The sequence below is a fragment of the Camelus dromedarius genome, chromosome 16 (genome assembly GCF_036321535.1).
Source record: "Camelus dromedarius isolate mCamDro1 chromosome 16, mCamDro1.pat, whole genome shotgun sequence".
In the NCBI taxonomy this organism is placed as follows: domain Eukaryota; kingdom Metazoa; phylum Chordata; class Mammalia; order Artiodactyla; family Camelidae; genus Camelus; species Camelus dromedarius.
The window spans coordinates 26,051,394-26,076,124 of record NC_087451.1 but is presented as its reverse complement, the minus strand read 5'-3'; the positions used below and the strand labels follow the sequence as shown (position 1 = coordinate 26,076,124).

The following is a 24,731-nucleotide window of genomic DNA, read 5'->3' as shown; positions in this document are numbered from 1 at the left end:
GCCACTGGGCTGGAAGGCCCTTTCCCGCTCTTCCCAGCCCAGTGCTCCCCCCAGGCCCCCCTGTTTTGCAGCGGTTTCTTTTGCCCCCACGTCATTCAGGAGGGAGGTGGTCAGGGGTCTATGCCTGTGGGTCTCCAGGATTGGACCTGAGCAGAGTCTGGAAAATGTCAAGTGACTGAACCAGTCAAAGCCCCCAGGGGTTCCTGGGCTCAGCCAGCTCCTCTGCGCCCCCTCCTTTGGGGGGAAGGACAGGCTGGGGTTTGGGTGGGTGGCCTTTTGGAGGGCAGGGTAATGGGAGTGGACGTGAACTTCCTGTGCCTCAGGCCCCTGAGGAAGGGGGCGGGGGGTCGGAGCTGCTGGGCCTGTTGGGGAAGGGGCTGGGAGGGAGGGGTGGGGGAAGGGGCTGGGAGGGAGGAATGGGTGAGGGGGCCCCAGGAGGGGGCCCCCGGTGCGCCCCTGGCCCAGGCACGGGCGGTTCTGCCTTGAAGTTGCTGGTGTGCAAGGCCGCTGCTGTTTAAATGGTGTGTTTGTTTGGAGTGGCTTAGGGAGGAGGCTGGGGATGGGGGAGGCAGCGCCCCACTTGGCGCCGCCGCTGCCGGAGGGTCCGTGTGTTAGAAGCTCCAGCTTCGTCGATGACTGAAGAAGGGTGGGCGTTGAAGAGAGAAGGGCGAGAACCAAAGGGGGGCTCGGAGCCCCGGCCGGGCCGCCCGGCGTTTGCGGAGGGAGAACCGAGCCGCCTCGCATCCACGGCGAGCGCGGAGGGAGGCGAGGGGACGAGTGCGCCGGGCTCCCCGCCCCCACCCCAGCCGGTTCCAATATTTCGCAGAAAGGCACGCGGCTCCTAATCGGTCCTTTCCAGGCTGAGATTTAGCCGCGCGATGCCCGTGCAGGGGCGGGGGCCGCAGGCCGGGGGAGGCGCTCAGAGTCCGGAGCCGTCGAGCGAGGTAAGGAGCCCGCGTCCTCGGCTGCTGGGGAGGGCGGGCGGGCGCGCAAACCCGAGAGGCAGATACGGAAAGGGGGGCAGGTTAAAAATAACCCTCTCCGGCTGGGAAGCTCGCGCGCGCTCTCTCGCCTCGTTCGGTGCCAGAGGACTCCAGGGGAGGTGGCGTTGGGGAGAGCAGAGCGGGATTCCCCCTCCTCGGCGGGCGTAGTGCCCGCCTGCGCGCCGCGGCTGCACGTGTGCGGGGCCGCGCGCCCGACCCCCGCGCCGGGCCGGGGCGCCCCCTCCCCAGGACAGGGTGCAGCTGGCGGCGGCCCCGCCCGCACCCTCGCTCGGCGGAGGGAAGCGCTCCATTATTCATTATTTACGAGTGTTAATAGGTTTGAGGCGCGGGGAGGGGGCGCCCCGGCGCGGTGGGGGCTGGGGCACCGGAGCCTGGGGGTGGGCAGGGCCGGCGAGAGCCGAGCAGCCGGACAGCCGCGCCACCGCTAGGAGGGGTCTCCGCCTAGGCCCCGGTGCTCAGGGCGCACCTCTCCGCCGGCGCTGGTGTAGCGCAGGGCGCCGGAAGGGGAGTGCGGGCCTTTGGTTTTGCCCGGCAGCGTCTGTCCTTCGCGTCCTCTCCCTTCCCAAGGCGCAGAGAAGGGGTGCGGGCGGTACGCCCCGCCTTGCGCGCCCCTCGCGGCCACCGCCGCGTCCCCGACGCAGCCCGGGCCTCATTTATCATCATCTTTGGTCAAGTGGAGTGTGCAAGGAACAGCTGCTTCACTCGGCTGACTTCCGAGGGCGGCTACAGCAGGAATCAGGGAGATGAATGATGGGGGCCGGGGGGGGGGGCCCAGCCCCCGGGGTCCCAGCGCGGGCAGGAGGGAGGCGCTCAGCGTCCAGCACCGCCTCCGCCTCGTGGCGAGAAAAGCGCCCCTTCCTCGCTCCCGGCGCCTCCGATCGCGGGATCGTGGACCAGGGCGCCCCAGGAGGGACCGGCGCGGGAGGTGCCCCTCGCCGGCGGAGCACGGGCGGGCGCGCGGTTGGCGGAGCCCGAGGTCGCCGCGACCTTGCTGGGGTCAGCGGGTTGGGCGGCGGAGGCGGCGGCGCGGCGTCTTTGGTGGCGCTTTCCGGATTGGCGCAGAGGCCGGGAAACCGGGCGGGGGCGGGCAGGGGGATCTCAAATAGAAGGTGAAATTTTACCTGCCCCTGAGGGAGTCCTGCGGATTTTCTCCCGGCAGCGGCAGGCGCTCTGCCTTTGTCTTACACGGCTAAAACATCTGTTGCGGGGGCTGCGGGGGCGGGGGGCGGGGAGGCCGCAAACACCCTCGCACACCCTGCGCGGCTCCCCATCCCCCGCTCGGCCCGCGCCCAGCTCCCGCGCCGTGTTAACTCTGCTGGCACTGGGGCGCGCGCCCCCCAACCCCGCTCCTCGCGGTGCGTGGGATCCGCGGGGGCGGGGGCGAAAGGGTTAATGGCCTCGTCGCAGACCCTAATTGTCAGACCTGGGCCCCGCTTCGTTTCAATTACCCTAAGTAGAGACTGAATGCGCAATTAACGAAGTCAGCTTGCCAACTGGAAAGCCGGCCCGCTTTCACATTGAGCAGAATACTCCACCAGCTGACTCGGACTAAGCAATTTCCTCCTCTCTCCCCCTTTCTCTCTCTCTCCCTCTCTTCCAACCCCCTCCCTCTTTTTCTCTCTCCTTAATAATAAAATTATACCAAGCAGTTTGCGGTGTGGCAGGCGGCCAGAAAAGCGTTTCTTTAAACGCCGCCGTCTCACAATTAGGCAGCAAGAGGATTTGACACGCCGTGGCGGCCTGACAGGCGGCTTCCTCCCCTGGGGCTGGGTGGAGGGAGGGGGCGCCAATTCCCTGGCTCCCCGGGTGGAACGCATCTGGGAGGGGCTGTCAGGATGCTGCATGGACAGGGTGTCAGAGGCAGGGAAGGGAGGGGAGGTTCTGCCCAGGCTGGGAAGTGAGGGGGTCCCCTGACTCTTCTGGGAAGCTGGGTATCCAAGTGGAGGCCCTGGCCCCCCACTTTCGGTCCCCAGCTCCGGATTCATTTTCTGGTTGGCAGAGGGGTCCTCTGGGGTAGAGCTGCTGAGGGGTCTCAGCCCTGCTGGACCTCCTGGACAAGGTGCTGCCCTTTTCTGGGCTTCTGCAGGAGGAGGAGGCTTGACCTCCAGTGCGCTCTGCGGAAAGTGGCTTCTGGTGGCTCCCTGCCTGTAGCATCTGGCCCTGTTGGCCGGGAGGGGACAGAGTAGTGGCGTCCCCCATCAGAAACAAGCCAGAGACCCCCTCGAGCTTGGGCCACAGGCCAGTGAGCCCTGAGGAGTGGGGGAGAGTGGCCCTTCCCGAGAGCAGGATGCGGGCAGCTAACAAAAGGGGGTGACTTTGAAGGATGGCTGGGTATTGGCACCATGAGGACAGAAGGCATTTGACCCCTGGCTGCAGCTGCCAGGCCATCTGAGGTGGGGGAGGGGCAATGACCTTAGTCACCCCGCTTGCTCCGTCCTGCCTCCAGCCTCATGCAGGCTGCTCCTTCGTCTGATAGTTAGGTACCCTCCTTCCAGCCTGCCCTGGCCCCCACCTCTCCCCACCTGGGTATCTCAGCACCGCAGTTGTCTGTGTGTCTGTCGGCCTCCGGAGGGCAAGAGCCATGCTGCTTTCTCCCCTGGACTCTCGGCCCCTGCGCAAACTGTAAGCGGAGTTTGACGGGCTCAGGCGCAAGAGGGACCGTGGCCTGTGGGCAGTGGAGGGCTGAACATAAGCTTCCCTTCCTGGCTGGCTGTTGCATGTGTCCTGGCCTCACGGCCTGTCTCATCAACCTTGTCCCCAGGCTTTGCAGGTTAGGGCTGTGGTGAGGGTTGGGTAACGTGGCCTCACCCATCCCACCTGTCCGTCCATCCAGGCAGCATTTAATAGACATCTGCTCAGGTCAGTTTCTAGGGTTAGGGCCTAGGACTCAACAAATGAAGCCCCTGCCCTCATCAGAGTGCATTCCAGTGAGGGATCACTTGGAAACGGCTCATTAGACCATTAATTACGTAATTACTGATGTGATGAGCGCCACTGGGGAGCCCTGCAGGGAATTGGCCAGTGGGGAGGTGGCAGGGCTTCATCCGTGCCTGGGGTAGAAGGTCTGGAGGAAGGGATGACCACTGCTGTGGGCCTCAGGCCTCCCGCCGCCCCATCTCTCTGCACCCTCTTCCCAAGGCTGCCGCACCCCACCTCCCTTAGGGCCCCCACTCGAGCCCACAGTCCTCGTCCTTGGGCTTCACAGCTTAACTGGTTCATGCTGGTCCCAGGGCTTCTCCCAGAGGCCAGAGAAGGTTCTGGAAGCTCCTGTTCTCCTTCACCTGCCACAGCCGGGCCAAGGTCCATCTGCCCTGGACACCTGGGAGTTTGTGATCAAATACAGCCCACAGACCAGTTCTCTTGATCTCGGTGTTAAACTTTTTACTTGGTTGATAACACTTTTTAAATGAGAGGTTCCCTTTTCTGTAAAGTGCTCAGAGGCCCTGGTACCCTGGGCCCTCGTTCCCACAAGGCAGCACCTGCTGGAGTGGCTCACCTCCCTCTGTGTGTGCCTGCTGCCCAGTGTCTCACCTGCGGGGCCTAAGGGTGAGGAGGAGTTGCAGCCACGAGCCCCCCCCCCGCCCCCCGTTTGTGCTCTGTTCCTCCACCCACTATTCTGGGTATTTTCATAGGGTTGATGTGACATTTTATACATTCAAAGAGTGATTGTTCGGGGACTTGGAGGTATGGCTGTGAACAAAACAGGCAAAAATCCCTGGTCTCATGGAACTTACTTTCTAAAGTGGAAGGGCCAGTAATAAAACCAGCTAGCTGTATATGGCTTATTACCTTGGAGCAGAAGTGGGGGTTGGGGGCAGAGTGAGTTTCAAACATACTGGTTAGTGACAGCTCTCTGAGAAGGTGACATAAGCAAAGGTTTGGAGCCCAGGGAGCCAGGGGAGCCATGTAGATTACCTGAGAATGGTATTCCCAGCAGAGGAAAGGCAGTGCAAAGGCCCTGAGGCTCAGGGAGGTGAAAGGCTTGCTTACTGCCACGAAGTGTGCGGCCAGCCACACCATCAGCTTGGCACCTTGGTGCACTTCCTCCTACTCAGGACGGCAAGGTGGGTGGAGCACACAGGGTGTCGAGGACAAGGCTGGGGTGAGAGGTTGGGCTCTCTTCTGGCTTTCTCTGCCTCCCCTCAAAGCCAGCAGACACTCACTGTGCAGTGGATGGGAACTTAGCACGTTACCCCACTCCAAGAAGTAGGGTCGCGGCTTCCTTCCTGGATGGGCACCTCAGGGAACTAGCAGTGGTGCTCAGGTGGTGTCCGGGGCGGTGGTGCAGGCGGGGCGGGCCGTCCTTCTGTTGGGTTAGACCCTGGGGGGAGGCTCCCATTCCCGTGGCTCCTGAGGTCCCAGCTATCTCCACAGCGGGGTCCTTGGAGAAGGCTGCGTTGGTGAGCTTTGAGGGAAGGCTTTATAAACATCTGGAGAGTCCAGAAGCCTCACCCCCCATTCAGACATCCTCCCAGGAGCCCCAGGGCCCCTGCCTCACCTAGGCCTCACTTAGGAGCCTGGCTGTCCTCCTGCCCCTCTCACCCTACAGCTCGTCCCTTAACAGGCGGGGCCTCCAGCCTGTCCCCCAGGCCCTGCACAGGACAGTGTGTTGGACCTGTGGGGTTCTCCCGCTGGTGTCCGCGAGTAAGGACGGGTGTGCACCAAGTGTGTTGGGGGTGTTGCCCTTATGCGGCGGTCTTGGGAGGCCCCACTGCAGGGTGGCGGCTGCCTTGTTCTCTGGATGGTGCCCCTCTGCCCCACGCCAGCCTCTCCCTGTGCTTGGCCCTAGAACCCTACCCGTCCCAGAGGCCTGCGGGCACCCAGCTGTCTTGTCTGAGGGACTCCTTGGAAACCACCCCCCATTCAAGCCAGGCCCTTGAGACTCAAAGTAGACCCCACAGGACAGCAATAAATCTGACTCTTGATTTATCACTTTAATCAGAGTTTCCTAGTTATTATTCATCACCCACAGCAGATGGGGAGGCCCAAGGGGTCCCACCTTCTCCGCTCCTCCTGGGACACCCCCACCCCCAGCCTCCCAGTGCAGGTAACTTTCCCCTCCTTCCTTGTTCCCAGCCCTTGAGTGGGTTGGGTTTTTAAATTTTCTCCCTGCAGCTACAAATCAGGAAACCAGGTCATAAAACAACCTTAGGTAAGTGGGTGGGATGGAACCAGCGGCCCCAGAGCAGCTGCTGGGGAACAGAGCTTCCTCTCTGCCCCTCCCTCTCAGGCACCGCTTCCAGCCACAGCCTCCCAGCCTGGAGCCCTCAGGTTCCTGTGGGAGCTACCCGGCGCTGGCCCACGCTGGGCCCATCTCCCTGACCTCGGGGGCTGGAGAGGCGGGATGGGCCCCGATGACTGATCTCTGAGAAGGGGACAGCCCACAGCCAGGGACCACCGTGGCCCATGAGTAGACCCCCACGGTGGGTCTGACTCCTTGAATGGGGGACTAAGGTGGCTTCCCGGTCTCCCAGGTGGTGGAGGGGAGCTGGGAGGTGCCCCGCTCCTTTCCTGCCAGAGTCTTCTTGCGGTCTTGCTCCAAGATGCCTTCTGAGGTGGGACTTCTGGGTGAGAAGATGTGGCCCCACGCGCATCAGAAGGAGCTTCCCTGTGGGCGGGCTCACACTCGGGTCCTGGTCCCCCTGAGCCGCCCCTCTCTCTGTCAGAGGGCAGAACAAGTAAGTCTGTGTGTGAACACGGTGGGAGCAGGCACCCCTGGCCACACTGCCTCTGCCCCCCCGGGGCCTGTGGCCCCTGCTGGGCTGGGGTGGGGAGCGCCGAGCAGAGCCGTGGGCCTCGCCTGCAGGAAGGGCTGGGCCCTGGTTCACCTGGGCTGCTGGCCTTGCAGGGGGTGTCTGGCTCATCACAGCCCCCCTTTCCGGTCCCCCCATTTCATGGCTGGGGGAGCAGTGAGACCCATCGCTGTGTAGGGATGTCCTGGGGCGTTGGATGTGCCGCCTGGACCCTGGCCCAGCCTTGTGCTGTTTCTCCCTGCCCCTGGCCTGCTCCCTGGCCCAGTGGCCTGGGAGGCCAGCTTCCAGGGGTCACCACAGGGGCACAGACGTCTCTGGCGCTTAGAGGACCGTGGAGACTGGCCTCTTCCTCCCTCCCTGCCGGTGGCCTTGACCAAGTGTCTGGGAGAAGGGGGAGGGGAAGCAGGGATGGGGAGGCCGGGCTGGACCGGGAGTCTTCTGAAGGTGTGTGAGCAGGTGTCCTCCCCTGACCCCCACCCCTTCTCCCTCCAGCAGAAGGCACAGAGGCCAAACCCTCAGCCTGGCCCCACCGCTGCTCCCTGCCCTCCACCTGGGTTCAAAGGTCGCCATCTCCCTGCCGAGGGTGCCCCTTTCTGCCCCCTTCCTGCCACTGCCCACCCCAGCTCTCTGCCTGCCTCCCTCCCTCCCTCCTGTCCTCTTTTAGTGGTCTTGGAAAGTAATCATAAGCATAGTAATTAATAACAACGGGGCCCATGGCAGGCCTGAGGCAGCTCCTAGAGAGGCAGAGCCCCACTGCCTCCTGGCAGAGCTGGTGGGCCGGGGCCTGGCTGGCTCCAGGAGGTGGTCGTGCCTTTGTGCCTGCACCCCCCCCACCTGGGGTTGGAGGGTGGTGCTGGGGTGAGCGTCTCTGCCTGCGTTCTTCGTCAGGCACTGGGCTTCTCGTGTTTTAATTGAACTGTCTTTTCTCAGAGATAGATGCCCTCAGCGCGTCCAGCTGCTCCTGTGTACTGGGAAGCCCGCTGTCATACGGCTCGGTGCAATTACAAGATGCAGCAGCTGGACTGATTAAACGGGGGGGGGGGGCAGTGGTCATAGCATTCTCTCTTCTTAAGTAATGTTTCTGGTAATGCATTTTGGAGAATGTGAAAAAAAATTTTTTTTAAGCTGTAGAAATGTTAATGATATCCACAGGACACTCAGCAGGAAATGAGAGCGGTCTGGGACTAATAAAAGCCGAAATGTAATTTGTGCAGATATACGAGGCGCAGCCTTCTGAACAGCCCCCAGTTTGTGAATCCCGGGCTCATAAACATGGCCGGGGAGGGCAGGGCAGGGCGCGGTGCCCTTGGGCTGGGGGCCTCTGCTGCCTTTGCCTTCCTGCAGGGGACACCTGAGCGGAGGTGGCCCCCACCTGCAGGACGGGGGCATGGGCACTGTGGGGGTGCCCGCGTGGGCCTGCCCGAGGTGGGAAGGGGGCCACCTGCCTGGGAGCCCCGAGCAGTCTGGCTTCCCTGCAGAGGTCACCTGGCAGGGAGCCACCGGGCCAGAGCCCAGAACCGAGCGCTGCCTCCAGCTCTGGGTCAGCGTGGCAGCAAGTACCTCATGTAGTTTGATCCAAGCCACCGGGATGGACTGAAGTGGGTCAGAAGGGCGGGCTCCTCCAAGCTGGGGTCCTGTGGTAAACTGGTCAGTCCCTCTCCGTGGACTGTGGTGCTTCCATCCCAGAGGCCGGGCCAGCTGACTTCCCCAGGCAGGGAGGTGGGCCTGGGCTGTGCTGCCAGGGCTCCTGGGGCTGGCCGACCGCCCCGGGCTGGCCCTGCACAGCTTGGTCCTCCTCCCTGGTCAGCACCCTGTCCCCCACCACAGGAGGAAGGCTTCAAGGTGCGATCGGGGTGAATGGGGGGCGGACCTCCTCCCTCCTCATGTGGCTCCTGTCCCCTCTCACGTCTGCAGGTCTGTCCTCCTTATCCCTGTCTCGTCCTCCTATAGCCCTGGAAGCTTGGACCCCATGGCTGGCCCCCCATCCTCTTTGGGGTTGGGAACGGGCCCTGAAAAGGCCAGCTGTGTGTCCTCTTGGGGAGGTCTGGGAGGCGGTGTGAATCCTGCCACTCTGCCCCCGAAGGGCCCACCACCCCAGGGTCACTTCCTGACCCTGGATCCTGCTTTGGGGCAGGTTGGACCCCCACCTGGGCCCCTAAAATCATAAACAGATGGGCTCTCGGCCTGACTCTGGCCCTGCAGACTGGGGAGAGCCGAGCAGGAGGGCCGGGGCTGCCTCACGCGTGGAGAGTTTGCAGCTCCACCACCACCCCCGCTCCCCTTAGCAGGCGCTGCCTCACTCTGGGCCACGTAATCTGTTTACTCACCTACAATATCAAAAACCGGGGGCAGGTTTTGCCGTCCTGTGTTCCTGGGAGCCAGAGAAGCGGATGTTTTATCCCTGCAGTGGCTCAGCGGCCCCTAATCAAGGTCTGCTGGAAGGAACAGGTTCCAGGTGGCACGGCGGCGACAGAAAAGGTGCCTGCATGAGCGGCTCCTGGGGCGAGCCGTCCTCAGTCCGCAGCGCACCGGGTCACGCTTGAACACTGCCGCGCTGGGACTGGATTACAGGATCCAGCAGCCCCAGGGGACAGGGGAGCGGGAATTGCTCTGCTAAATGATTTGGAGCCTTGGGAAGGGGCCGAGGAGGGGGAGGAGCCAGTCGGGAGTGGGAGCAGCTCCCCAGTGACGGGGCAGCCAGGTGGCTCCTCCCTCCTAGGTGGCCGTCCGGGTCCCTGTCGGAGCTGGAATGGCAGAGCACACCTCCCTGACACAGGAGTTGTCAATGTGCACAGCCAGTGGGGAGGCTCAGGCTTAGGGGAGGGGGCCGGGCTGCAGGGAAGGAAATGGCCCGTCTCAATTGCTGTCCCTCTGCCCCTCCCCTCCCCGCCCGCCTGCCCGCCCTCTCCCCCTCTCTCTTCACAGATAACCCACCCGAGTCATGCAGTCTTTTCGAGAAAGGTGTGGTTTCCATGGCAAACAGCAGAACTACCAGCAGACCTCGCAGGAGCCGTCTCGCCTGGAGAACTGCAGGCAGCCGGGCCAGGCCGGGCTGAGCTGTGACCGGCAGCGGCTGCTGGCCAAGGACTATTACAGCCCGCAGCCCTACCCGGGCTACGAGGGCAGCGCAGGCACGCCCGCCAGCACAGCCCGCGGCACCAAGGGCCTGCCCGCGCAGCAGGCCCTGCCCGGGCGGCCAGCCTTTCCAGGCTACAACGTGCAGGACAGCGGCCCCTTCCCCGGCCGCTACTCAGGCGAGGAGAGCTTGCAGGCCTGGGGGGCCCCCCAGCCGCCACCCCCCCAGCCACAGCCCCTGCCAGGTGGGGTGGGCAAGTATGACGAGAACCTGCTGAAAAAGACGGCGGTGCCGCCTGGCAGGCAGTACCCCGAGCAGGGCACCCAGCTGCCCTTCCGGACTCACTCCCTGCACGTCCAGCCGCAGCTGCCACAGCCCCTGGCCTATCCCAAGCTCCAGAGGCAGAAACTGCAGAACGATCTCGCCTCGCCTCTGCCCTTCCCCCAGGGCAGCCACTTTCCCCAGCACTCCCAGTCCTTTCCCACGTCCTCCACCTACTCCTCCCCCGGCCAGGCCGGGGGGCAGGGGTCCCATTCCTATAAGAGTTGCACAGCACCGTCCGCCCAGCCCCACGACAGGCCACTGACCGCCAGCTCCAGCCTGGCCCCAGGGCCGCGGGTCCAGAACCTTCATGCCTATCAGTCCGGCCGCCTCAGCTACGACCCGCAGAAGCAGCAGCAGCAAGCCCTGCAGAGCCGCCACCATGCCCAGGAGAGCCTGCACTACCAAACCCTCGCCAAGTACCAACACTACGGCCAGCAAGGCCCCGGCTTCTGCCAGCCGGACGCAGCGGTCAGGCCCCCGGAGCAGTACTACCAGACCTTTAGCCCCAGCTCTGGCCACTCGCCCGCGCGCTCCGTGGGCCGCTCCCCTTCCTACAGCTCCACCCCGTCGCCGCTCATGCCCAACCTGGAGAACTTCCCCTACAACCAGCAGCCGCTCAGCGCCGGGGCCTTCCCTGCTGGCCTCACCGACCACAGCCACTTCATGCCCCTGCTCAACCCCTCCCCGACAGACGCCGCCAGCTCCGTGGACGCCCAGGCCGGCAACTGCAAGGCCTTGCAGAAGGACAAGCTCCCTGAGACGCTCCTGTCAGATCTGAGCCTGCAGAGCCTCACGGCGCTGACCTCGCAGGTGGAGAGCATGTCCACCACGGTCCAGCAGCTGCTGCTCTCTCAGGCCACCGCGCCGCAGAAGAAGGGCGTCAAGCACCTGGCGTCCCGGACCCCGGAGCAGCACAAGAGCCAGCACTGCAGCCCCGAGGGCAGCGGCTACTCAGCCGAGCCGGTGGGCACGCCGCTGTCGGAGCCGCTGAGCAGCACGCCGCAGTCCAGCCACGCCGAGCCGCCCGAGACCGACTACCTGAGCGGCTCTGAGGACCCGCTGGAGCGCGGCTTCCTCTACTGCGGCCAGGCGCGCGGCAGCCCCGCCAGGGTCAATAGCAGCTGCAAGGCCAAGCCCGAGTCGGTGTCCACCTGCTCCGTGACCTCGCCCGACGACGTGTCCACCAAGTCCGACGACTCCCTCCAGAGTCTGCACAGCGGCCTGCCGCTCGGCAGCTTCTCCAGGCTCGTGGCCAGCGCACGGGACTGCCCGCGGCTGCTGCTCAGCGCCCTGGCGCAGGAGGACCTGGCCTCCGAGATCCTAGGGCTGCAGGAGGCCGTTGGCGAGAAGGCTGACAAGGCCTGGGCCGAGGCGCCCAGCCTGGCCAAGGATGCCTGCAAGCCACCCTTCTCGCTGGAGAACCACAGCGCCTGCCTGGACTCTGTGGCCAAGGCTGCATGGCCGAGGCCGGGGGAGCCAGAGGCCCTTCCTGGGTCCCTGCAGCTGGATAAGGGTGGGGGCGCCAAGGACTTCAGCCCGGGGCTGTTTGAAGACCCGTCTGTGGGCTTCGCCACCCCCGACCCCAAGAAGACCACCGGTCCCCTCTCCTTTGGCACCAAGCCCACCCTTGGGGCTGCCGCCTCCGACTCCACCACAGCGGCGTTTGACTGCTTTCCCGACACGACCACCGCCAGCTCGGCGGACAGCGCCAACCCCTTTGCCTGGCCCGAGGAGAACCTGGGGGACGCTTGTCCCCGGTGGGGGCTGCAGCCCGGTGAGCTCGCCAAGGGTCTGGAGCAGGGCGGGAAGGCCGCGGACGGCGTTGGCCAGGAGTCCGCCCATGAGGCTCCGGCCTGCCTGGGCTTCCAGGAGGAGGAGCCCCCGGGGGAGAAGGCCGTGGTGCCTCGGGACTCCAAGCAGGAGGAGGTGGGTGGGGTGAAGGAGGAGGCGGGCGGGCTGCTGCAGTGCCCCGAGGTGGGCAAGGCTGACCGGTGGCTGGAGGACAGCCGGCACTGCTGCTCCACTGCGGACTTCGGGGACCTCCCGCTGTTGCCGCCCACCGGCAGGAAGGAGGACCTGGAGGCGGAGGAGGAATACTCCTCCCTGTGCGAGCTCCTGGGCAGCCCCGAGCGGAGGCCGGGCCTGCAGGACCCGCTGTCGCCCAAGGCCCCACTAATGTGCGGCAAGGAGGAGGTAGAGGAGGTGCTGGACCCCAAGGCCGGCTGGGGCTCCCCGTGCCCTCTCTCTGGGGACTCCGTCATCCTGCTGGGCCCCACTGTGGGCGCCGAATCCAAGGTCCAGAGCTGGTTTGAGTCCTCCCTGTCCCACATGAAGCCTGGGGAAGAAGGGCCTGATGGGGCGCTGGCTCCGGGGGCTTCCGCCACCCTGGCCCCCGACACCTCCCTGGCCCAGAAGCCAAACAAACCCGCTGTACCCGAGGCTCCCATCGCTAAGAAAGAGCCCGTGCCTCGTGGCAAAAGCTTGCGGAGCCGGCGGGTGCAGCGGGGGCTGCCTGAGGCTGAGGACTCCCCGTGCAGGGCGCCGGCGCTGCCCAAAGACCTGCTGCTCCCCGAGTCCTGCACGGGGCCCCCACAGGGACAGATGGAAGGGGCGGGAGCCCCAGGCCGAGGGGCCTCAGATGGACTCCCCAGGATGTGCACCCGCTCCTTCACGGCCCTGAGCGAGCCCCGCACACCCGGCCCCCCAGGCCTGCCCACTACCCCGGCACCCCCAGACAAACTGGGAGGCAAACAGCGAGCCGCCTTCAAGTCAGGCAAGCGGGTGGGGAAGCCTTCTCCCAAGGCTGCATCCAGCCCCAGCAACCCAGCCGCCCTGCCTGTGGCCTCCGACAGCAGCCCCATGGGCTCTAAGACGAAGGAGACAGACTCGCCGGACACACCAGGCAAAGACCAGCGCCCCATGATCCTCCGGTCCCGCACGCGGACCCAGGAGGCCTTCCACTCCAAGCGGCGGCGGCCCTCGGAGAGCCGGCTCCCTGCCTGCCGCGCTGCCAAGAAGCTCCTGGCTAACAACCACCTGCCTGCCACGTTCAAGGCCGCCGGCAGCCCCCAGAAGGAAGGCAGGGTGGGCCAACGGGCCAGGGTCCCCAAGCCTGGAGCGGGCGGCAAGCTCTCCGATCGGCCCCTCCACACCCTCAAAAGGAAGTCGGCCTTCATGGCGCCCATTCCCACCAAGAAGCGGAACCTGGTCCTACGCAGCGGCGCCGTCAGCGACGGGAAGGAGGCGGGGGCCGAGGGCTCCCCCACCCTCTTCAAGAGGATGACCTCTCCCAAGAAGGCCAAGCCCACCAAGGGCGACGGTGAGCCCGCGGTGAAGCCGCTGCCCCCAGAGACCCCCGACGCCTGCCTGAAGCTGGCCTCGCGGGCGTCCTTCCAGGGGGCCATGAAGACCAAGGTGCTGCCGCCCCGGAAAGGCCGGGGCCTGAAGCTGGAGGCCATCGTGCAGAAGATCACCTCGCCCAGCCTGAAGAAGTTCGTGTGCAAAGCACCAGGGGCCCCACCCGGGAATCCTCTGAGTCCCTCCCTCCCTGAGAAGGGGCTCAAGAGTGCCGGGGGCAGCCCTCTGGGGGCAGAAGAAGGTCTCTTAAACGTGGGCACCGGGCAGAAGTTCCCGGCAACTTTGGGGGCTGACCTGTTATGCAGAAATCCGACCAACAGACCCTTAAAAGGCAAACTTGTGAACAGTAAGAAACTGTCCTCAACCGACTGTTTCAAAACTGAGGCCTTCATGTCCCCAGAGGCCCTGCTGCCTGGGGGCACTGCCCTGGCGCCTAAGAAGAGAAGCCGGAAAGGCCGGGCCGGAGCCCTCGGACCCCCCAAAGGCTCCCTGGAGAAGCGGCCCCATCTAGGCCCGGCTCTGCTCCTGACTCCCCGAGACAGGGCCAACGGCACGCCGGGTACCAGTGAGGACAGCTGTGGTGGAGGAGGCAAGAAGCCAAAGACAGAGGAGCTGGGCCTGGCCTCCCAGCCCCCCGAGGGCCGGCCCTGCCAGCCCCAGACGAGGGCGCAGAAGCAGCTGGGCCACGCCGGCTGCAGCGGCTATTCCAAGCGGAAGCGCCTGACGCGGGGCCGGGCCAAGAACGCCAGCTCCTCCCCCTGTAAGGGGCGTGCCAAGCGGCGGCGGCAGCAGCAGGTGCTGCCCCTGGATCCCGCAGAGCCTGAAATCCGCCTCAAGTACATTTCTTCCTGCAAGCGTCTGCGGGCAGACAGCCGCACCCCTGCCTTCTCGCCCTTCGTGCGGGTGGAGAAGCGGGACGCATTCACCACCGTGTGCACTGTTGTCAACTCCCCTGGAGAGGAGCCCAAACCCCACAGGAAGCCTTCCTCCTCCACTTCCTCTTCCTCATCCTCTTGCTCCTACTCCTTGGACGCGGCCGGGGCCTCCCTGGCCATGCTCCCTGGGGGCTCCGTCCTGCAGCCTCGGCCCTCCCTGCCCCTCTCCTCCACCATGCATCTGGGGCCCGTGGTTTCCAAGGCCCTGAGTACCTCTTGCCTTGTTTGCTGCCTCTGCCAAAACCCGGCCAACTTCAAGGACCTTGGGGACCTCTGTGGGCCCTACTATCCCGAACACTGCCTCCCCAAAAAGAAGCCAAAACTCAAGGAGAAGGTGCGGCCGGAGGGCACCTGCGAGGAGGCCTCGCTGCCTCTCGAGAGGACACTCAAAGGCCTCGAGTGCCCAGCTGCCACTGCTGCTGCCACCACCACTGGGAAGCCCCCCAGGCCTGACGGCCCGGCCGACCCAGCCAAGCAGGGCTCCCTGCGCACCAGCGCCCGGGGCCTGTCCCGGCGGCTGCAGAGTTGCTACTGCTGTGACGGTCGGGTGGATGGCGGCGAGGAGGCAGCCCTAGCCGACAAGAGCCGCAAGCATGAGTGCACCAAGGAGCCGCCGGCAGAACCTGGCGGGGACACCCAGGAGCACTGGGTGCATGAGGCCTGCGCCGTGTGGACGGGCGGGGTCTACCTGGTGGCCGGGAAGCTCTTTGGGCTGCAGGAGGCCATGAAGGTGGCCGTGGACATGGTAAGCAGCCAGCCCGGCTGGGTGGGGACCTCGGGTTCCGCAAGCAGGCAGTCCAGAGGCCGGCCATCTCTGTAGCACTGTGGTTTTGGGCCAAACATACCTACAATCACAAATGAATATGGGGGAGGGAGGCACACCTCAGGCTGAGGTAAGACACACCCACCCACCCCTGTCCTGACCTCCCGCAGCAGCCCCCTCGCTGCCTGGCCAGCCCAGCACTCACCTTCCCCTCACCTGGCCCCTCTGCTCACGCCCTCAGCTGAGATACTGAGGCCCCAGAGGATGAGGGGCCCCAGAACTGAAGGTCCAGGCACCCACCAAGGCAGGTGTCCCCGCTCCGATGCCCACGGAGCACAGGGCCCTCAGCGGCAGGTGGTCCAGGACACTTTCCCGCAAGGCCCTAAAATGCACCCGGAGGAACTGCAGTGGCTGAGGTCTGAGCAGGAACTCGGGCCAGCTTCTTGGTTCGGATCCCAGCGCTGCCCCTGGATCACCGGTTTCCTCATCTCTAAAGTGGGCGTGACAGTCCCTGTGGAGGGGACTGGGGCTTAGGGGAGTGCACACCGCACTGTTACAGCCAAGCCTGCCTGTCCAGTGCTCGACGGCCACCTGCCGGGACTGCGACAGTGGCCGCTAGACGGTGCTAGCCGTGTCGTCCCCAGCAGCGGGACTGTCACCCCATTACCACAGGGCTCTCCCCCCTCGGAGGTGTGCAGGGGCCAGAGTGAGCAGGCAGCCAGGAGGCCACTGCAGGCCCCTTGGTCCCAGCGGGAGGTGGTCAGCAGTGGGCGCCTGGGGCTGGGTGGGGGGACAGCCTCCTGGGGCTTGTGCTCCCACCCCCCAGACACACACTCAGGGCCACTGTGCGGCCCCACCAGGCTGCTGTGGAGTGATTCTGGGCACTGCGCAGCTCTCAGCCCACACCGCTCTGCGCCCACCCTGCCTGCACACCGGCTTCTCCTCCAGCCCCCAGCCTTGCTGACCAGCCCCAGGCCAGCAGGGGGGCCGCTGTGCCGCCCAGCCTTCGTCTCCCGCATCTGACTCTGCTGCCAGGACCTGGTTAGGGACCTCTCCATGCCCAGGTGCCCCTCCCCAGCCTCGCGGGACACCTGCCACTTCCATGCCCTCCCGGCCTGACTGCGGACCCCGGGCCCTGGAGCCCTCGCCCCCGTCCTCACTTACCTCTCCTGGCCTGCTGTCTCTGCCTCTCTCTCTCCCTCCCAGCAGGCTTGAAGCAGCTGCAGGTGTCTGGTCATTAAAGAATAACACCAATGCTCAGATCCGTTCAGGGGGCCGTTGCCCCACTGCCATTCACCAGGAGGGGGGCTCCTATAAGCACCCAGGGTCTGCACCACATCCTCAGCTCCACACGCCCAGCTCTCAGCCAGCCCCCACCCCCATGCACACCCCAGCAGCATCCAGGCCCCCCGCCCCGCCGTCTGGGTAGGGGGCCAGCCTGGTCTTTCCCGAGCCGCCTACACAGCCTGTGTGGGGCTCTTTGATCTCCCGGACTAGGAGGAAGTGGGGGTCCGGGTGACGCCTTGCTTTCCTGGGGTCACACAGCTGTTGCGCGCTGGAGCTGGCCCTCCGCTCGGCGCCTCGTCAGCCTGCTGTGCCGCTGCACCGTCCTCCCGAAATGGCGTGGCGGCCCCACGGCTGGGAGCACACCTGGGAAGGCCAGAACAGGGTAGGGGTGTTCACTGGTCCCCAGCGACACTTGGGTCAGAAGGGCCTCCCGGCCAGACTGGGCCAGCGCAGGGCCAGCAGCCCGGCAGGGCTCAGAGGGCCTGTGAAAGCAGTGCCACACCTGGAAGACGGCCTGAAGGACCGGCAGGGGCTGGGGCTCCCCAGGTCGTGGTTCAGTCCCTCCCCCCGACAGCCCAGGCCTCCCCCAGCCACCTGTCCCCACCGTGGCCCTTTCTGCCTTGGAGTTTGGTGGCAGCACACAGCCTCAGAGTCCCAGTTCCAATCCCAGCTCTGCTGAGGGTGTTCTGTGGCCCCAGCAAGTCACTGCCTTCTGCACCTCAGGGCGCCCGGCTCAGCACCGTGGGGGTGCCTGGATGGCCTGACCCTGAACCCCTCCACGGTAGGGGCTGTGTCTGTACAGCCCCCCACCTCCCACCCTTCACACCTGCTCTCTGGAGGAGCAGAGCTGTGCAGGCCACAGGGGATACCCTCTTCCTTTTTTTTTGCCCCACCTGGAAGCCCCCACACCACCTGCTGTCCCTGAGCCCTGCCGTCCCCAACTCCTGGAACTTCAGTCTGCCCAGAGTCTGCGTCCTCCCAGAACGACTGGGCCCCACCCCCATCTCACACCCAGGGGCAGCAGGGTGTCAGAAGGGCCTGAGGCCTCTCTCTGGCTCCGTCTCCATCCCTAAAGTACCTGTGTCAGGGGTTTGGGAGCCTCAGTGCAGGCAGGCTGGCAAGAAGCCATCAGCGAGAGGAGCCCACTGTTTCTGTCACCATCAGAACACCTGAGGGCTGCTGCAGACTGGACACGTGGGTCCGGTCTGGGGGTGCCCTGCCTCACACCCTTTGGGGATCAGGAGGTGGGGACACTGGGCCGCAGATCCCCTAGAGCGCTCAGCCCCACCCAGAAGGCATCTTGTGAACACCTGGTGTTCTGGGATGTACCCTTGCCCCCAGCTTGCACTGCCCCACTCCAGCTGGTGCCAGGGGGCCCATTCCCAGCACTTCTCAGGCTAGCCCAGTAACGGGGGAGAAGTCTCACCCCTGGCCTCCCAGCTGCTGTGGGCAGTCCCCCTCGGTCCAGGGTCTGGGATGAAGCCCACCTGCACTCCAGCTGGGTTGCTGGGCTCAAAGCCCAGCCCAGCCACTAGGGGGCTGTGTGCCCTCAGGCGAGTTACTTGGCCTCTCTGAGCTCTCATTGCTAACCTGGGTAAAATAAACGCTAATGCCAACACCATAGGGTTGTTACGAGGTGGAGCCCCCCCCCCCCACTGCGTGCCTGGCATGTCATGAGCTGTAGTAACTCGTGTCAGAGGCTCAGCCTCTGGGCGTGGGCCTGCCACCCTCTTGGCTTCCCTCCCTCACCTCACTCCCCACCGCACAGTGTGGCTGTGGTGCCGGGATCTGGGGGCCATCCTGTTCTCCGTCCACCTACAGACAGCTGGGCCCAACCTGGTGCAGCCCCCAAGCTCAGCAGACCACTGCGGGCGAGCTGCCGTGCCCTGTGGCCTGGGGCTTACGCGAGCGCTGTGTGCATGCCCCGGCTGTTGCCTCCTCCTGGGCCCTGGGGTGGGGGGGTCGGCCTGTCCCCAAGTCAAGCATCTGACTCTGGGTTCAGTGTTGCTTCTCACTCTGGCCTGGCGTGGGAGCCTTAGTTTCACTGTAAAGTGGGGTTCAGGAAAGCTACTCACCTCGAGGGCTGTAGGGGGAGCCACTGGGGGAGGGCAAGCTGGGCCCTGTGTACGGAAACCCCCGCGGCCATGGCTGCCAGCACCGCCAGGTGGAGGCTGGCCCGCAGTGCCTGTTACCTGCTGGGCACTGAGAGTTGCTCATTTAACCTTCATAAACGCTCAGTGAGGGAGGCGTGTCCCCACCATACAGACAAGGCAGGAAGACTGAGTCACGCAGTGCACGGTGTCCGAGCCGGGACGCACACACCCAGGTCTGAGACACCAAGACCCACATGCTTGTCCATGCAACGGTCACTTTCCCACCCCAGGAGAACCCCACCCAAGGTGCCAGCCCAGGGCTGCCATGGAAGCAGCCCTGCAGGCACGCACGTCCCACGCTGCACTTCCTTCCGCCACGTCTCTGGGCCCGTTTGGGAGGAAGGAGCAGGGGCAGAGCCAAGCGCCCAGCTGTAGACTCACTGGTCTTCCTTCTCTCCCAACCAGACTTGTTCCAGCTGCCAAGAAGCCGGGGCCACCATCGGGTGCTGCCACAAAGGATGCACCCACACATACCATTACCCGTGTGCCAGCGACGCGGGTAAGAGCCAGCCCGAGGGGTCAGGAAAGGTGGGGACTCTGGGTGCAGCTCCTCCAACTCAGCCCCCTTGGCCCCCGACTTCTACCTGCCGCTCCAGCAATTCCTCATCTTCCCATGTCTCTCTCAGCTGGGCCCTGTGCTGGGCAGCGCTGGTGATGTGGATGATCAGTGCCCAGCCACCCATTGGAGGGATGCCCAGAGGTGGGGGGGGGGTCTCAGGCCTCAGAGAGGAAGGGATACTGGGGCCGGGCCTTTGAAGCCTGAATAGGAGGTTCATTGGGCTGAGCAAAGGGGAAGGATATACTTCAGTAACAAAAACTGAGTGAAGTGGGAGGAGGTAAGATTCAAAGCAGACTCCTCCTGGCTACAGGGGAGAGCCACAGAAGGTTTTAAGCAGGGCGTTGTGTCTGGGGGCAGGAGCAGGCCTCCCCGTGTCTGCCCTCCTCTCCCCCGACTCACTCACTCACTCGTCCCACGGGCATTTATCAGGCACCTACCAGTACCAGGCACACAGAATACAGCTTCCCTGGGCCAGAGAGCCCGGAGCCCCACACCCTGGTGTGTGGGCTGGGCAGGTCCAGTCTGTCTCCACACTCAGTTCTCCACCTGTAAAACAGACGTTGTAATAATGTTTTCTTTCTGCAGCTGTTTGGAGCAAGAAGTGACATTCTGAACTCTACCCAGACAGTGCAGCCTGGTCCTATTTGGGGGCCGGCCCCTGTGACCTCTGCCCCCCACCCCCCGCCCTTACTCTCCCTTCTCTGGCCTGGAAGGGAGGTGAGGTTATCATAACCCCACCGCATGATGACAGAGCAGAGGCACCTCCCGGTGGGACCCCCACTCCCAGGGACCCCTCTGCTCAGCATCAGCCCCCACTGAGCTGCCCGCAGAAGCACACACGGGACTGAGTGATGACAGCACCTTGGCGAGGGCTGAGGTGCTGGCACCCTGCAGGGAGGGGGCAGTTGGAGCAGGATGCGGAGGTGCTCTCCAGTTCCATCTCCCACTCGGCAAGCAGTGTGAACCAGATTTTAACATGGACTTGGCCACTTCACCAGACACGTGGCCATACTCCCAGTAATAGCTGCCTCGAGCTGCCTCCTTCCTGCCGCAGTGATTACGTTGGTGCCCACTCTGCCAGCCCGGCCTCAGGCCCCTGCGCTGCCTCCAGGTGCTTCCTTACAGACAGGCTGCCTTACCTGCCACAGGGACAGAATAGAACCAGAGTGTGACTCCCTGTTAGGCGCCACATCTTGTGCTCCGTCCCCTCCAGTCTCCTGGGGGCTCATGTCTGAGTGAGACAGGCAGGAAAACCATGATCCTTGCCCAAAGTTACAGAGACCAGACAAGGAGGAGAGTGTGCTGTGGGAGAGATTCATCTTGAGTTGGGAGGGAATCCAGGAGGACTTCTAGGAGGAGGTGGCATTGGAGCCAGTCCTCAAGAAATCAGGGAGGTGGGCAGCCGCTAGTTTGTGGTGGGACATATACACCAGGCTTGGAGCAACAAGCTCTGCTTCCAGTGAAGGCTTTTAAGGACTCCCCATGTAACAGGGGCCTCTGTAGAGCCGCCGGGACTGGGACAGGGAGAGGGCCTAGAGCGGGGCACTGCAGTCATGGGAGAGAAGGTTGCTGGTGCATCCCAGAGGCTTCCAGGCCCCGGAAGCATGGGCTGTGATGTGAGGGATGAGAAGGACGTGCCCAGCTTCCCCTAGCGGAGGAGCAGGTCCGGGACCCAGCTCCCCCAGCGGAGGAGCAGGTCCAGGGCAGAATGCAGTGATAGTGTACTAGCAACTGGCCCTTCCAGGCTTAGACCCCAACCTCCATGATCTCTTCCAGGGGTGCAGGTCTGCTGTCAGCTCTGCTGAGCTGGGTGACCCAGGGCCCCGGCTGGGCCAGCTCCTCTCCGCTCAGTATGGTCTCTCCCCAACCAGCAGGCCCGGGCTCAGGACCAGCTGCACAGCTGGCCACACCGAGCCCTGCGTCCAGCCCAGATGGGCAGCATGAGGGGCACAAGCTGGCTCCCTCCTTCTCGGGAGGGCCTGTGGAGCCACGTGGCACAGGACAGGGCTGTGCGGGGCCAGGGCAGGTAGTCCCACCGTGCGGCTCCCTCTGGGGTTGAACTTGAGGTGTCTGCCCAAGGGTTTGAGGAGGTACCACTGTGGGGAGTGGGTATGGGTGGGTGGAGCCCTGGGCACCCAAGGAACAGCAGCCACAAAAGGTGGGAGAACTGGGAAGCCCAGGGCCCAAGGTAGCGGTTGGCTATGGCCTGGGAGCAGAGAGGGGACAGGAAAAACCTAGGGAGTAGGCGGGGCTGGCCCCCTGTGGGCACCTTGCACCTGCCCAACCCGGGGTCTGGAAGCAGAGATCTGTGGGGGGCTGTACAGGTGTCTGGGCTGGGCCCTCAGGCCCCGGGTCACCAGAGCTGCCCAGGCCCACTAACCACCCCCACACTGAAAGGCAGAGCCTCTCAGCCCTCAGGTCCCAGGGCCACTTTGTCAGCTGGGTCCCGGTTCCCCAGGTGCAGACATGGGGGGTGGGGGTTGCACTACCCACCCTTCCTCCCCACCTCCAGTGTGGATGCTGGGCTGCAGAGCAGGATGGTTCTGGAGCCACTCCTTCCCACCCTTCACTTCCGGAGCCCCTTGCCCTTGGCTGTGGGACCTGCAGGGGTGGGAGCATTGAGTGCACAGCGGGCTGGGGGGTTACGCCCAGTGCTGTTTGGAAAGTGTGAGCTCGACCCTGGAACCGCGTCTGACTCGCCTGAGCGGGCGAAAGGGAGCGCACGGTCTGCCTCAGAGACCCACCGGCAGTTCTCAGGCCTGAGCCCCAGCTCTGGCGGGAGGTGGGTAGCTAAGAGGGGAGACAGCTCTGGAGACTCCCCAGCCCTGCTCCCCTCCTGCTCTGCCTATGGCCACCGCTGCCCTGGTGCTGCGGACCACGGTGTGAGCAGGAGAAGGACTCAATTGGCTATTTGTGGGTTTCGAGTTTGTTCAGACCAGTGGCCAGCATCCCCTGGGGAGGCAGGGGATGAACCCAGAAGGGGACCAGCGGGTGGTGTGTGGAGAGTCCAGGGGAAAGTCAGGGCCTCCCTAGGTGGCAGCAGGCAGGGGACTGAGCCATGAAGGCCCCCCGCCCCCAGCCATCCTCTGCTCACCAGGTGGGCAGAACCCCGCGCACTCAGACTTGTGCTAACATTCGCTCAGACCTGGGACCTCCATCCCCTCCTCGCCCCTGCCTGCATGCTCAGGTCAGCCTGCCCCTTAGGGCCTCACAGGAACGACCTCACAACGCACGCACGCACGCACGCACACACCTGGGGCTGGAGTCTAGCCTGGGACTGCACCAGTCCGTCAACATGGGTTCATTGAGCACCCCTGGGTGTCAAGGCCTCCTTGGGGCTGGGCTGGGAGCTTGCCCTGCAGTGGGGCAGAGACCACTAGGAGGGAGTGACCAGTGTGGTCCAGCAAAGTGTGGCTCAGGAGGTTGGGGGTGGGGGGTGAGACTGCGGAGTCCGGGGAGGCCTCGTAAGGAAAAGGGGTGTTCCAGGGAGGAGGGGAGGTGAGAGCCAAGGACAATCAGGCCTGTGGGGCTGGAGGGCAGGTGGAGTTCGTATACTGTTGGATTTCAAGCAGGGTCTGACTTACTCTTCGGAAAGAACCCAGCAGCCTAGGGCCTGTGGGCGGTGGGCCCTCTTCCCAGCTGGATAGGACGCTGTCCTGACCGCTAAACTTCTCTTTGCTCACAGGTTGCATCTTCATCGAAGAGAACTTTTCTTTGAAATGCCCCAAACATAAGGTGGGTGATCACGAGCCTTCCCCTGGGGCGGGGGCCGGGCCGACGGCCCGTGCGGGCCAGGACTACTTAAAGACCGGCAGGTGCTGGGGGCGGGGCCGTCCCAGGTGGGGGCCGGGAGGAAGGAAGAGCCGCCGACGGGGCGGGCCTGGAGGAGGGAGCCCCTCCTACTCTCACGCCATCCACAGCGGGCGGCCGCGGCTCTCCTCTTCCCTGCAGAGGCTGCCGTTGTAACCCACCCACCCCACGGCCGGAGAAGCCGCCGGAGCCCGCCCGCCACCGAGGAGCGGAGTCGCCTGCCCAGCCCCCGGGCCTTTGAGCTGCGCCCTGCGCGGGTCCAGAGCCGATCCCTGATCCGGACCCCGGATCTCGGATCTGGCCGCCTCGGGCTGCGGCGAGTGGTCCCGGCTTGGAAAGGAAACATGTTTCGGATCCGTCTGCTCCCGGAACCGGACAACACAGGGCTTTCTCGTCCCCAACCCCCGGCCCGGCTTGGAGAGGGGGAGCCGGGCCAGAGTGGGGGGTGGACGGCGTCTAGTCTGGGGACACGCTTCATCCCTGGAAATTCCGGGACGACGTGGTGCACATTCCACGTGGGTCGGTCGTGGCACGCAGCCGGGCACCCTGGGGTGGGGTGGGGTCCGAAGAACCAGGGAAGAGACTGTTCCTCCTTGAACGAGGCTGGGGGCGGGGGCCGCCGAAGCCTCTCCGGAGAGGGCGAGGCCGGCGCAGGAGGGGCTGGAGGCTGTATGCCCTAACCGATCTGCCTTGGCCAGAACCTCCGTGCTGGTCGGGCAGGGCCGAGAGTCTGGGTCCCATGCTCAGGGGATGCAGGCTCCCCGGGCGTGGGCGGGACTGGCCCCTACTGGCTTGGTCGTCCCCCTTCCAGGCCGCCCCTTCCCCAGAGCGCAAGAGTCTCGACCAGAGTGCACCCCCGGCAGACGCGTTACCGTCCCTCTGCACGACCACCCGCCTCCAGGGACCGCAGCGTCACTCACACGGGAGTGGAGACAGCGCCAGATCCACGTACACACCTGTGTGCCCCTCTATATATATGTCACATAGAATGTATATATGTTGGGAACATGCTCGCTTCTCCGTGTGTCATGCGCCCCTCAGCAAGGGGCCCTGCGGAGAAGGGGGCTCCAGCGATGCCCCCTTCCCCACGCAGCCACCACCGCCCGGGCCACTGCCCGCCGGTTTGTCCGCCTGTCCGTCCGTGTCCTCAGCTCTGTCCACGCTTCGATAGGCCTGACGCAGCCCCAGCCCGGGGCCGCCCTAGCAACTTCCTGTACATATGACTGTAAAATGGTGAACGTGTGTATTATATCCAGCCTCGTTATACAGTGTATATATATGTATACATATACATATATATAATATATATGAAGACTGTAAATGTTAAGACTAGTGTTCTTATTAGTATATTGCTTCACACTGAAGATTGTGTGTATCGAGCTGTTTCTAAAAGATGTTTATTTTCCTTAAGAGTAAAAAAACAGTCATTGCATTCAGAAAAAAAAAGTCAATAAAGATACGACGATTGTTTTGGAATTCTGCAGCCAGTGGATTCTGACCAGATTGTCCTGGGGGGGCGGGGCTTCAGGGAAAGGGTGGGATGGAGGGTGGGGTTCTGGGGACAGGAATGAGGAGTCAGGGATTCTAAGTTACTGCAGGAACAGAACAGAAGCCCTGCTGCCCAGGCTATACCCACGTGGCCACAGGTGAGCAGAGACAGCTGCCCAGGGGACGGGTCCGGGAGGGGAGACTGACACCCCAGACACACAG

At 64.3% G+C, this 24,731-nt stretch overlaps 1 protein-coding gene across 5 annotated transcripts in view; it reads left to right on the top strand.

Annotated features, from left to right (window-relative positions):
* Positions 1 to 24,497, top strand: part of RAI1 (retinoic acid induced 1) — a 101,868-nt gene extending 77,371 nt beyond the window's left edge. For 3 of the 5 annotated variants that reach the window (XM_031467437.2, XM_064494808.1, XM_031467438.2), the window contains 4 exons: positions 9,683 to 15,194; positions 19,058 to 19,151; positions 22,897 to 22,946; positions 23,163 to 24,497. In XM_031467437.2, coding sequence (XP_031323297.2) covers positions 9,699 to 15,194; positions 19,058 to 19,151; positions 22,897 to 22,946; positions 23,163 to 23,177 — 5,655 coding nt within the window. In that variant the 5' untranslated portion in view covers positions 9,683 to 9,698 and the 3' untranslated portion in view covers positions 23,178 to 24,497. Of the gene's footprint in view, positions 1 to 8,526; positions 9,236 to 9,682; positions 15,195 to 19,057; positions 19,152 to 19,796; positions 19,939 to 22,896; positions 22,947 to 23,162 lie in introns of those variants that run through there. The other 2 variants (XM_031467439.2, XM_064494809.1) reach the window with 2 other exon arrangements.
* Positions 24,498 to 24,731: the final 234 nt, after the last annotated feature.